The 14,397-nt window shown below is 31.0% G+C and overlaps 1 protein-coding gene and 1 non-coding gene across 3 annotated transcripts; one reads left to right on the forward strand and one right to left on the reverse strand.

Annotated features, from left to right (window-relative positions):
- The first annotated feature begins 55 nt into the window (after window positions 1-55).
- LOC116776144 (LIM and SH3 domain protein 1) lies at window positions 56-14,365 on the forward strand. 2 transcript variants are annotated; one of them, XM_061525326.1, is made up of 8 exons: window positions 56-278; window positions 8,723-8,817; window positions 10,256-10,388; window positions 10,929-11,064; window positions 11,630-12,019; window positions 12,453-12,556; window positions 12,909-12,956; window positions 13,052-14,365. In XM_061525326.1, exons 1-8 carry the CDS (start codon window positions 210-212, stop codon window positions 13,190-13,192), a joined length of 1,116 nt encoding a protein of 371 aa, XP_061381310.1. In that variant the 5' UTR covers window positions 56-209; the 3' UTR covers window positions 13,193-14,365. The 2 variants fall into 2 exon arrangements, with proteins under 2 accessions (XP_061381310.1, XP_061381311.1); XM_061525327.1 differs by lacking the exon at window positions 11,630-12,019 and having other exon boundaries at window positions 57-278.
- On the reverse strand, window positions 2,899-2,971 carry Trnav-uac (transfer RNA valine (anticodon UAC)). Its single transcript has one exon. It is a non-coding gene; the product is annotated as a tRNA-Val (tRNA).
- Window positions 14,366-14,397: the final 32 nt, after the last annotated feature.

Here is a 14,397-nt window from a genome sequence, read left to right on the forward strand (position 1 = left end):
GAAATGATAGCAACATTATAGGCCGCCATTGCCCATTTGTCACTTTTTTGGCATGCGCGTTCAGAGATGATACAGAAATCGTGCTCTTGAGTGTTTTTCAGAAATAAGTAAAATTTGAAACTTTGTTTGTGAAACGTGAAACCTGTGCTGCACTGTGAGTCTTAAGTGGAAGTTATTTCAGTGTTGGTATTGTGTTTATTGGATTCACGATGAATAAAACTTGCGCAAGGTGCGAAAAAACTGTTTATCCGACAGAGGAATTGAAATGTTTGGACAAGGTAATTTTCTCTTGCATTCCTTGTAGTATTTTATTCGCATTTCTCGAGATGAATAATTACGATCTTGTTAATTTCACTTTCAGTGGCATGTGAATTTTCTTTTTACGGTTCTAATTTTAAATTATATTTCTCCTCATTGTCGTCGCCGGTACATCAATTTAGCTGGCGTGTGGTGACTCATAAAATTATAAAAATTAGTTCTGCTATCATTGGTCCACTTTATTACCATATCTGTTTTACTCGCTCAGTAGGTATGCTCTTTATTGAACAATATAGGTGACCTTGTGAATTCACAGGACGTTATTTACGTCAAGTTTAAAACTCTATATCGCCTTTCTGATTAAAACGTTTAATTTTTAATATGTTAATGTATTCTTATAATAACCCAGAGCAACCTGTGCTTCACTGATAAGCAGTATCTTATCTGATAAGAAAAAAATACAATAAACAGTTGCATGTGGAAAAATACGCTCTTTGCTTTTTTTAAATGACATAAGCATAGTAATATTGAAGAAGATTAAAAATAATAGTAATTAAGTACACACACAAACAATATTTTTGGTTAATATATATTTTAATATCAGAATCTTCAATAACTATTAAATTTGAATAGGTCATAGGCATGTTAGGAATATCTGTAATGATTTGTGTTTTGAACATTTCTGTATGATTCATTCTGTTACTGGATTTTCTAGGTCTTGAATCACAAACTAACAAGGAAACCGTCAATTGCCTAAACCTATTGTTGAGCACTTCCAATTGTATTTACAACTACTAAGGTACTATCTGCGACAACTGACTCATGTAGCCTGTGAATCGAGTTTATAAAACTGTAATCCTCTTTTTTTTTTTGTTAATGTTTTTACGGCTCTGGATACGAGTCCTTTTGAGCTATAATCCTCTTTGAACTTTTAAACTCGCCATCCTTACCACAAGTCTCCATTGTCAAACTAAATATTTTGTGATAAAATTTTTCAGACATATACCTACATCATACCTACATGTACTCACATTGATGCTATCATGTGTAGATTAATGAATAAAAAACTAAAAAATCTATGTTTATAGTCGGTTGAGGCTTGTGTTAAAGTTGCTTACATTTAGGGAAATATAAAACCGCAGAGCTTTAAACTGATTAATTTGCCTGGAAGTTCTTCTCATTAAGTTTTTCCGAATCATGTTTTTAATGTGACAGTATCCAGAGAGGCTATAGCTATCACATTACCCAAGTCACATAACCAAAGATATGTTGACACAAAGACAAAGTTTGTCTCCTAGAGTAAAATTTTTTTTTATATTTGTACATTACATATAATTCAGGATTTTGAAATACATTTTTTTTTTTTTTTATTTATTAACGATCTCAATCGAACAATGATTGTAAATCGGTAACTGAATGTTTCTATGAGATATTAAAGCACTTTTATATCAGAAAAATTTCACAGAAGAGCATATATGCTATAAATTATTTTTTTGTTGATATTAACATCATCCGGGAACCATCGCTTTCATTAATACCAATGAGGAATTATTATATAATATGTTATTGTGCTATTATTTGTACATATTATATTCTTCTTCCCGGTTAACAAGCAAAAACATGAATTTTAAACATCCGAAAATGCGTAATATATCACAAGATTTCCATAATACAAACTCTCTAAATATTTATAGCAACTAATAATATATTAGCATAAATTGATGTCATACATAATAAAACCATTATCCTCATACAGAAATAGTTTTCAATAACATTTCTAGAGAAGGCCAGTCATTATTTAATGTGTTACAATAACTAGACATACATATTCTATGTGAAGTTACGCCAATTAACAATTCACTTAATTCCTTACTGCCTTAATACAAGTCCCGTCCTTTGGTTTTGGTCTATAGCCAGTTGACTTTATGTAATGTTACAAGAAAAAATATTCAATAGATTTAATTTTATGAGGTATGTACACACATGTGACATTGTACTCATAATATTGTACACTAGCTGATATCCCCGATTTTGTCCGCGTTGTTTAGTATATGAAAAAAATTATGTATTAAATTTGAATCATTAGCCTATCAGGGTCCACTTCTGAGCAAAGGCCCCGTCTCACATGGAGAAGGTTTGAGCATTAATCACCACGCTTGCTCAAGACGGGTTGTGCGATTTCAAACTTATAATTTGAAAATTTTTAATATATGAACAAGTTAATGATATATTATTCAAAATTAGAATTTGAGAAATAGTAATGTCTCCACCCTTTTATCATTGGTCTCCTTGTAAAACATTAAGTGCTCTCATCGTAGTTACACAACATCTCAGTTTTCTAATCCACCATTCAATTCGTTTATACACGCCACTGGGTAATCAATGAGCGTGTAAAATATTTACTATGTATATAAGTGATAATTTATTTTCATTACACTTACGATAAGTGTGAAAGCGTGTTTTTTTATTTTTATACAACATTTCCCCTGTTTTTATTTCAATCGTAATATTTTTTTGTAATTATTGTCTGTAAGAGTTTACGTGCAGTGTTTGAAAAATAGCAGAGATTCGTAATAAGGGAAAAATTGCTATCAATTAACAAATTATTCGTATGAGAAAGTCTAAAAAAGTAAAAAAATATGATTCCGGCCAGGATCGAACTGGCGGCCTTCTGCGTGTAAAGCAGATGTGATAACCACTACACCACGGAACCACTCGGCGTACAAGTTAAAAATAAACAATAGAATAAATTAACTTGACCCTAATTGCAATAATTAAGTAAACATTGTGCAAGTGAACGTAATTACATACTTTTTTTGTAATTAATATATTACATGGTTTCTCTAGTAAAAAGTAAGCAGCTTGTTACGAGATGGAATTTAAGTATTTCCACCTGACTTCCTACGCACCAGTTCTACCATTGAAATGTTTTTATATCTTAAAACGGATGTAACGAGTTTCTAAGTAATTATATATATCGGAATTCTCTCTTTTAGATGAAACATCGGTTTTCCATGGACATATATACTATACGCTAACATTTTCAACACAAATCAAACGTCTAATTTCTTTATATTTTTTTTAATGTATATATTGCTATTAGCCCTGCGCCTTTAAGATCGTCTCTGGAAGAGTGGGCCAGTGCTGGGACTAATTTCATAAGATCTCAACTAGTTTTACATCCATACCTTCTGGAATCATATTAAGTGATTACGTGTGAAAATTCGGTTAGGAGTGTTTGGGTATGTCAAAGATACGGAAACTTAGCCGTATAGAACGCAGTACTTATACTTTAAAATCCATTATAATATATATTTTATATTTTTAATATAAGTTTTACGTAAATAAATACATTCCTATTAAATAAATTATTAATAAAATATTATGTAACTATTTTTATTGATTTTAAACGAATAAGATAATCGTTTAAGTTATGGAAAACATATATTAAAAAACATATAAACCTATATGAATGTTTTTCTTTGTATCTTTTGTAAGTTTATGGATGCAATGTTATAGAAAGGGGCGAGTTTGTTTGATATATAGGTAGGTTACGTTACACGTATTTGTCAATTCGTCTCGATATTAATGACAAAGTTTTCGGTGCATGACTGTATGCTACAGTACGTGCCATGCTCGGATGTTGGTTGAGCAATCGCTGTTTCACAAACCGATGGCGCTGTAATCGATTGATTATTTATTGATTATATTAAATACATTTTCGTTTGTTTAAAAAATTATTTTTAATGTCTCCTATTTTTTTTTTTTTTGATATTAAACCTCCATATAGGAAAGACGTGGTAAAGGAAAAAGAAAGAAAGCCCTATATAAAACTGGTTTCGCACTGGATTATATATTTTAGGGCAAATATCGACACACGTTCATATGGTGGATGGAAAAAAAATTTAATAAGATGTTTGGCATTGTATAAGCTATTAGAAATTTTTCTTACTCATAAAATTTTAATCGGATAACAGAATGCTCGTTCCGAGTTTTTGAATCACCAATGTCACCCTACATACAATACGTTTGACCGTAATAGTATTCGTTCATAAAACATTGTGTAGATGGTATTGATGGGGCTCGGGAATGAAAAACTTTGAATGTTGTGTATGAAGTTGGGCGATGCAAACTTGTGATAAGTTTTTAGGATGTTTGTTAGAGTTTGAATAAAATGTTTTTGATGACATTATGAAGCGAAACCTCTCAGCGGTACATGGATTCACCGTGCGGATGCTGGGTCCATCGCGTTGCAGGGAGAGGAGCCTCGACAGTGCCTGGGATTTGCGACCCAGGTGTAGGTTTAAGTGGAGACTATATAACGCGCGTTAAACGCTCACCACCACTTGTTTAAAAATTGTTTTTTCTAAGCTTTTGTCTTGCAAGGAAAAATAAGATAACGTCTTGCATACAGACGTTAATGTTCATCATAAAATTTTATTGAAACACGTATGCAGTTTGAAAGTGGAATGTCTACTAGGTGCAATATAAAAATGATAGTTACTTGTTTGTCTGAATGTACGTTCTGTAGTTGCTTACGTGGATATCTCCCTAACTTAGCAAACATTTTTCTTCACACTTAAAACGAAAAATTATATATTTGTAGAAATGTTTATAATATTTTTAAGTGGTAAAAAATTTGGATTTTTTTTTTTTTCTATATGATTTAATTAACTCGGTAGTGAATACTTGAAAACCTTATAAGATATTAACTGGCAAAATAACCCTAACCTAGTTAAAATACTCCCATTATTATTCTAACCCATTGTTTAACAATAGCGACTCAAGGCTGACATTAATGTGATGGCGGTGTTATTAAATACTGATAAATAAACATTAAGTTAAATTTAACCGACAATTGGTCAGTTAAATTCTAGGCGTAAGGTTATCAATTTTATCTTAAGGCTTAATGTGTCTATCGTTATGGGTTATAAAAACAAATATTTATTTATTATATAAGTAAATGATATTTTAAAAACTATCTCAATATTACGCTCTATTAGGAAATTCGTTAAGAAAAATATAAGTAAGTTATATAACAAAATGATTTCTAAATAATCAGATGTTACGTAAAAATTTTGTGAAATGAATCATTCTGTAATAAAATTACTCAATATAAAAATAATATAGAAGATAGATTGTGTAACTCGAAAAATATGACGTAAATTATTGAAGTTTTAAAATTATAAAAGTGATATTTTTAAAGAAATTTTAATATATATGTATTAAATATAACTAATAATTTATCTGACAGGATTCGAACCTACGACATCAGAGATACGGATATGTTATAATCATCAATTATTTATGAATAAATAACGTATAAAACCTTTTTTTCATGAGAGTTTTTTTTTTTTTAAATATATAAAATATTTAACTTCGACAATTGTAAATATAGATTTTTGTATCATCTATTAAATAGGGAAATCCTCGCATTAAATAAACAGACGTAATTCCTGTTAATTTGTATAAAATAAGTTATTTCCTCTTACAAATACTGTTTTGTTATATAAATATCTGTGTCAATTACATTATAACTGTTATTTCAATTAATTAATAATATATATATATATATATATATATATATATATATATATATATATGTGTGTGTGTGTGTGTGTGTATCTATCAGATCAAATAACTTAGTTGTATTTGGCTAGAAAATTGATGGGACTCGGGGGAGATTTCGATCTCGATCTCGATAATATCAATACATATTATAAAATAAAGTACCCCGCCGCGTCTGTCTGTCTGTCTGTTAGCAATAAACAGAATAACTACTCCACCAATTGTCAAGCGGTTTTCACCACTCGATAGCGTGGTCCTCGAGAGATTTGTGTGTACATTAACGATATTTGTTGAAGATGTCGGGAAAAAAGGAGCCGTCTGTCAGCGTTTAACGAAAACGTTGCCAAAACCCTTTGAGATATAACAAAACAATGTATGGTGGAATTGTGTATTTTATATAGGTTTACAGAAAAGTCCGCGGTGGCTTATGTCTATCTCAGATCTGTTAAGGATAACATACTATATCCATTGTACAACTTTTAAAAATTGGCATTCCTAAAGCGTTTATTGGAAAGCTGATTACATAAATACGGTACTAAGTCTTATAAAAATAAATTACTTCGTTTTCAAGCCTACATCAGTATCCGCAAATTACTTTTTAAATCATTTAAATCGTGCGTACCATTTGAAAGTTATCATAATTTAAGTTTAATAATTCTCAAAAATAAGAAGGTCATTTTATATTTTTTGTAAGAAGCAGTGGCTGGTCCCTAGTATTGTATAAAACACGCTGAATAATATTTTGTGAAGAAGTTTCCTAATCGTTCAGCTGAGTACGTCGTCATTAACAACATTGCTCATAATTCCTAAACGCACTCTTAGATTTTTATTCCTTGCTTTTTTTGTTCATACCCCAAGTCCCATCGTCACACTACAAACGAAGCGTTCCCCGTTTCTCGTTAATATCCGACATTTATATTATGTTCCGAGATTTGTACATGAATAACTGTTTACTATCCGTATGTCGTGTGTCTGTTCTTGAGCTAAGCTTATTAAATAAACATTGAGTGGTTAATAAATAAAATAAACTTGATTCTTTCTATTATAAAAATAGTAATAACTATATAATCCAACTTTTGCCTGCGACTTTGTTCATCGGATTATTTTACATCGTTTATATCAAATTGGCCAACATACATCCATACATACTCGTACATGTACAATATTTTAATGTAATGAGATTTAGACTTTCGCGAGTATTCCTTTAAATGAAACTAATATTTTTTGGTTTTACTTCGCGTATTTTATTATGTTTAAAAACTACATACTCAGGTTACTTTTCAGCAACCTTGATCATTAAGACGAGATGTCTGCCGAAAAATATTTGACTTAACCAACTAAGTTGGTCAATAAATTAAGTATTATATATAAGAAAGTAGTTATTCTAAACAGCTATATATATATGTATATATATATATATATATATATATATGTATATATATGTAAAACATTGTAATCGTATTATTCCGTATGTCTGTACGCACTAAATGTTCTATAGAAAGCAGTCGGCTATGACCTGGTTACTCCAGATGGCTTTAAGGTCACCACACAGACGCTGTCGGTTTAGAATAGACATTTACAGCTGTGCGACATGGTAGAAGTAACAGAATAATGTACACGACTGCTGTTCACGTGACTAGTTCGCGACGGATAATTACCTTTTACTATATATATATACATATACACACACACACACACACAGTTTTAATCAATTGTCTGCCAATGAAAATCCCTTCAAAATAGTTACAGCCATTTTAGAGTTTAGCCGGAACAAAACAGACAGACATAAAATAGTTAAAAATGTTATTTTGGTTTTAAACCCACGTATACATGTACAATTTATTGAAAGCCATTTGTATAGAGAATTTAAGTTTTTTCTTTTGTTGATAAAGTCAAACTCAATGTGAATTTTGAAAGAGTTTTAATTAAACTTATAAATAAGCCGAACCCCACCTTTAGTGAAGTTGGTTGAAATATTTTGCTTTTTTTTTATTAACAGAGCGATACAGACTGACAAAGCTTTGATAGTTTTATTACAGTTACTATAGAATTACTATTTCTTTTGTTCTTATCTACCCCGCCATATTGATAAATGAGGAATTGAATAAATATGTACTATTATATATTATATATCAATCAATCGATACTAGGTCATAATTACTTGATTATTTCAACTTCAATAGTACAATAGGAATAGCATTGTTTAATATTCAGTGACACACAGACACAAACACACACATACACTTTACTTTATATAGTATATATATATATAAAGTTTTTATTGGTATGAAACTTAATCTAATTGAGTTATATTGTTTATAAAATGTGTAATGTTCTGAACGTATGTTTGTTTTCGTCTTAATAACTATAAAACACATTACGATTGGTTTCATATATATATGTAAAGAATATATATTATTTTTTACTGCATGTGTTAAAAATATATTATCTTCATAAACGAAATGATTTCTGAAAATATTGCGAGAACTTTAATATAATTGTACGTATAAATGTTGTATTGTGATCGTCTGGGAATTGGTTCAGTGGGTTGTGTTGTGTGTACTCTGTTAATTTGAACGCTGCCGTGATATTGTGTTAACATCCTATTTGGTTATGTTTTCAGTGTACATTCTCGGCTAGTGGTACGCTCACAATAATTTTTTTACAGAGAAAAATATTATATATATATATAAGTGTATCCTTGTCGCGAGATTCTACCCTAAAAGTACATACACACAGTTTAAAATTTATAATTTAAATATCCACATTGATAATAAGCGAGATTATTTAGTATTAAAATACTCGAAACGTTCTTTCGTTCGTTTTTAGTCCAACGCATAAATATAGTAAGGACAAAGATATATTTATATATATAATATAAATTGTGTACCCACAGGTGTGGCACAAAGGCTGCTTCAAATGTCAGGAGTGTGGTATGACTCTCAACATGAGGACATACAAGGGCTACGGGAAACTGCCGTACTGTGAGTCGTGAGTATTCAAATAATAATATACTTATAATACAATGTTACACTAAAACGTCCTCGAACTAAGGTCTGTGTATAGTTACAATTAAAATCAAAATTTTCACAGCATCTGAATTCTGATTATACCAAGTTTTCTTATATATATACATATGTATGTCTGAATCATGTCTCTATATACAAACGATGTTAAATCCCAGCGTAATACATTTGGTATGCGCTGAAGGTCGATGTTGTGTACAAAAAATTACACGAACTTCCAAAGTACTTAGTACTAAGTCCAACGCTTAACACAATACAAAAGGTATTGACGTTAAAATAATAATTGAATACGATCCTACTTTAAATACGTAAAAAAGTAGGGTAATTTCAGACGCAATTATCAACCCATTAAAAAATTAATTAAATTTAAAAAAAAGTTGATAACTTCTAAGAATATTGTTTAATCTTCTTTAATCATAAATATATACATATAAAACACTGTCTTTATAATAATTCTTCTGTAATAACTCGACCAGCTGCAACAGAAGAATTCCTAGTACAATAACATTACCGCCTTGACATTTGTCGTTACGCAATCGTCGATACAAATGAATTGCATACAAATAAAAAAATGAAAGTAAACGTAATACGAGAGAAACTAAACCTTAGTGCATCGACATAAGATCCATATTTGCCAACATTCTACATAAAAATACCCTTTAAAGAAGTTACATGTATGAAAAATATTAACAAAATTATCGTTAGTTATTTAAATTTAGAACTCATAATTCGTGACGTCATTTGAATGTCACGTAGAAAATTAAAATTTCAATAATACATTTCAAAATCAAATACTCAATATATATAATTTAAAGTTTATTACAGATTGTATTAATTTAAAGTCATGATAAAAATATTAGCCTTAAAATGAACTTTATTTTTTAAGGAATAAGACTTATATTAGTATGTCGTGTTATAATGCATCGTGTTGTCACACACATGTTATGTAATGTAGGTCGCGTCATTTCCGCTAGTGAAACTCGTAAACAAACGGTCGGTTCCAAATGTGAAATTAGTTTCAAACATGTTGTTCTATTGAAATAATAAAAAAAAAGTAAAGTGAAAAAGAGGTTTTATTTCTTTTTTTTATTGGGTATATATTTGATTTTTATTTTTGAAAGGACCTTGGTATTATTACGAATATGACAGATTAAATAAATTTTTATGTTTTAGCTAGGCTTTATGTAAATGAATATGAAAATATCTTTAACCAGATTTATCAAGATCTTTGACGTGAACACAGACAGTTTGTCGTTTTCAATTTATTACCCGTGTTAATAGTATATGAGAAAATATATCAATAAAATGATACAAACAACTTAGTATGACTACAGAATATATTTAAAACGAGACAATAATTAAATTAAATCTAAATTAAACTGAAAATGCACAATAATTTCCAGGCACGTGCCCAAAGCCAAGCACACCACCATGGCTGAAACTCCTGAGCTGAAGAGAATAGCTGAGAACACGAAGATACAGAGCAATGTGAAGTACCACGCTGACTTTGAGAAGAGTAAGGGCAAATTCACACAGGTTAGTGGACACTTTATATATATGTGAAGTAGTGCTGGCCCAGGGTAAAGGTCCGCCTCTCATGCACGAGGGCGCGGGTTCGAAACCTGGCAAGTACCAATGTGATTTTTCGAAGTCATATGTACTTTCTAAGAGTATTTAGACACCACTGACGGACGGTGAAGGAAAACATCGTGAGGAAACCTGGACTTATAATTTCAAATTATAAGTTTGAAATCGCCAATCCGCCTTGAGCGAGCGTGGTGATTAATGCTCTAACCTTCTTCATGGGAGAAGAGGCCATTGTTTAGTGGGCATAGAAAGACTGATGATATGTGTGTGTGTGTGCATGCCTAAATTATTAGTTACAAAATGATTTAATAAAGTAATATAATAGGTTTTAGTTAGTGCAATATCCGGTTAAATAAACTCATTCATAGACATTATATGAATAAATTACATGACATTAATATGTAAAATCAATAATTCTTCTGTGAAATTCTTCTATCACTTTAGGATTTTTTTTCATTCTAGAAGATTTACACATAAAATTCTCACCAGGTGGCCGATGACCCTGAAACTCTTCGCATCAAGATGAACACTAAGATAATCAGCAACGTGGCTTACCACGGAGAACTGGAGAAGAAGGCGATGATGGAGAAGCAGCGGCAGATCAATGAGAACGGAGAAATCATCGGTGAGAATATTCTCCATATATACGTTGTGGGCACTTCACATTCATTCATACATTAGATTCCCGGTGATAACTTAACCGATTTATTTCCTTCTGATTTTGTCCGATTTTATGTATAATTCTAACTGGGACAGTATTAACAATGTTCAGTAAGTAGCTTTTGATCTTAGAAACAAACATACATTGAATTATTACATGCATATGACATATGCCATGTCTAGTAGGCTTTACATTTATTATCATTGACATATGAAATAAATACATTCAAATAATTATGTAATTTAAATGAAATATGTATGTATCATCGGGTTTCTAATGTAATATTGGATTTAAAACACAAACATACATTCATCCAGCACAATGTGTTAACATGTACGAGCTACTTCATGATAACTACAAGGAAAATACAGGATAATTACTATAGAATATATATATATATATATATATATATATATATATAGAGTATAATATTCTATAGTGAACATCCTGTATATTAAAAAAAAACATATTTTTACTTTACCTCATCATATTTCATGGTCTGTAAATGTTGCCATTGTGTGGTGTTAAGATGTGGGCACCAACGATAACTACCATCACCAAATCGAGTCATACGCCAGTGAGATGCTACCACCCAACCTACCACCGAACCTACCACCGAACCTACCACAGAAGAATCACTACCAGACACCGACACAGTCCCGCTACGAGTACCGTCAAGAGGAAGTATATCCTAAGTACGAGGACTACCCGAGAAACGCAAACTACCAGCCACATAACAATCAGAATCAGAATTATGGTAATCAAAACCAGAATTATGGTAATCAAAACCAAAATTACGGTAATCAGAAAATTGGTAGAATACAGGATTACGATCCTCTGAGTGATGGTCCAAGGGCTGTTCCGAACACTCAGAGGGCTTCGGCTACCCTTATATACAACAGCTCCAATGACAAACAAGGTCAGTACTCACAAGTACTATACATATATATATACACACACATATATATGTATATATATACAGTCATTTTTGTGTTTTCAATGTGCTTTACCTGTGTGGTGTCGGTTTGTTTCTATCATAACATAGTTTTTATTTTTTCTATATTTATTGTGAGATTTAAGGAATAATCTTATTAATAAAGGTACAATTATACGTGTTTATCTTTTCACAATATATGTATCCTTATTAAAAAATTATCTATACTGGCTAGAAACAGATAAGATGATGATGAAGATAAACTGAAGCTCTGTATCCTATATGATATGCTACTTCTTCGTAGATGTCAATAAAATACTATGCTGATAATATTTTTTAACAACAATACCAAAAGTCAATGATAAAAAATACTGTTTGATATAAAAAATAGATATTAATACAATTATATATGTTCCAGGGGCTCATCAGTCTCAGTCAGCTCAGTCTCGGCACATCGGACGAGTTACAGACTTAGACCCAATGGCGGCAGACCAGAACAGACACACACCACACACGAACCAGGTACGTACACGCACACATGCACGCACTCACACACACACATAAACACAAACAAAAACGATATAAATATATTTAATATTGCATACGCTTACATGAGAAACGTCCAAACAAACAAGATTCATTAAGAAAAAAAAATCATATAGAAGCATATATATATATGCACACAAACAAGATCCGTCAGACTCATACAATATACTGGGTTTTGCAACGTGATGTTGAAATGCACTTGAAAAATATATACATACAGACAATAAGTGATTTCGCTATATATGTGTGTATTTAGTATTATTAATTACATCAAAATCCATGCACACATAGTACTCCGCTTCACACTGAACATGTTTTATGATTACAGACTGTGTACATCGCGATGTATGACTACGAAGCGAACGACAGCGACGAGGTGAGCGAAATCTACTTATAAGATACTCAAAGATACTGTAGGAAACTACTATTCATTAAAATATATATATCTATATAATTTTTTTGTATTTCCAGGTGTCATTCCGCGAGGGTGATTATATATCTAATGTGACCTGCATCGACGAGGGTTGGATGACTGGCCAGGTGTTGAGAACGGGCCGCACGGGGATGTTGCCAGCTAACTACGTGGAACTGGCGCCGCAAGGATACAATTAACCGCCCACGAATGATCATGATCGCCCACTAATGTTTATAAAATCCACGAAAGATCATGAACGCCCATGGATGAACATAACCGCCCACGATTCGTCATGCAACCCACGACTGATCACGAACGCCCATGGATCGTTTTGAAAGAGGTAAAAATGAAACATGGGCGTCACGAAACTATCTAAGACTATTTTTCACTTTTATATACTAACAATTGTTATATGCACAGACGCAATATTGTTTTTTTATATTCACAATTATAAAGTATAAATAAAGTTATATCATTATCTGTGGTCGAGTAACTCATGAGCACTTACTACATACTATATGTTACCGTATACACAATCTTTATTACATATGTACTACGTTTAATTTAATATATGCTTTATCCAGGTTGTGGGTAAATGTCAATTATTATACACAAGAATATGGAAGTGTTCATTATATTAGCCGAGGAGATTTTTTTTTTTTTTTTTAATATAAGAACTTTTTTTTTTCCTTTTAAGGTCACTTTTATTTAATTAATAACATATTATGTTAGTATTTATTGTATCGAGTATCCCAGAATCTTTTTAAGTCTGAATCAAAATAAAAATTTGCATTTTACTCTCATTCCAAGATATAATTTTATAATAAAATTACTTTTTTTTATTGAGATTATGGCTACTTAAATTATTTTAAAAGATTTTTTTTTTTTTTTTGATTTTAATCTACTAATTTTATAAGTACCTGGTGGCATCACAGGTCGCGATGTAAATAGGTTAGAAATTTTAAAAAAAAACAACGTATTTTTATATAAATTTATTGTAGAAATATACATTTTTTTTTAACTAAATAAGCATAATATAGTCCAGATTGTTCTAAGCGACATTCCTTAATTTCACTTTGCCAGCTAGTTATAAATGCTTACTTGAGTTAGTTTAATCATTTTATTTATTACAATCAATATCTGAACGTTAGCAAGTTACGTTTGTTGTAAGCCGGTCACATCACAAACGAGACGTTTCTAAATTTCACAAATAATTTAACTATACATATTTAGTTTTTATTATTTAAAAGCATTGTTTAGTCTAAGGCAGTGCCTGTAGATGTCTCCACTCACAAAACCTATGTATGGGATCAGTATTACGCCGACCCGATGTTAGTGCCTTTGTAATATTTAATAAAAAATAAAGCATTCTCGTTGTAGTTTTATTTATTATAACGATGAA

The sequence above is a fragment of the Danaus plexippus genome, chromosome 28, assembly GCF_018135715.1.
Source record: "Danaus plexippus chromosome 28, MEX_DaPlex, whole genome shotgun sequence".
NCBI classification, from domain to species: Eukaryota; Metazoa; Arthropoda; class Insecta; order Lepidoptera; family Nymphalidae; genus Danaus; species Danaus plexippus.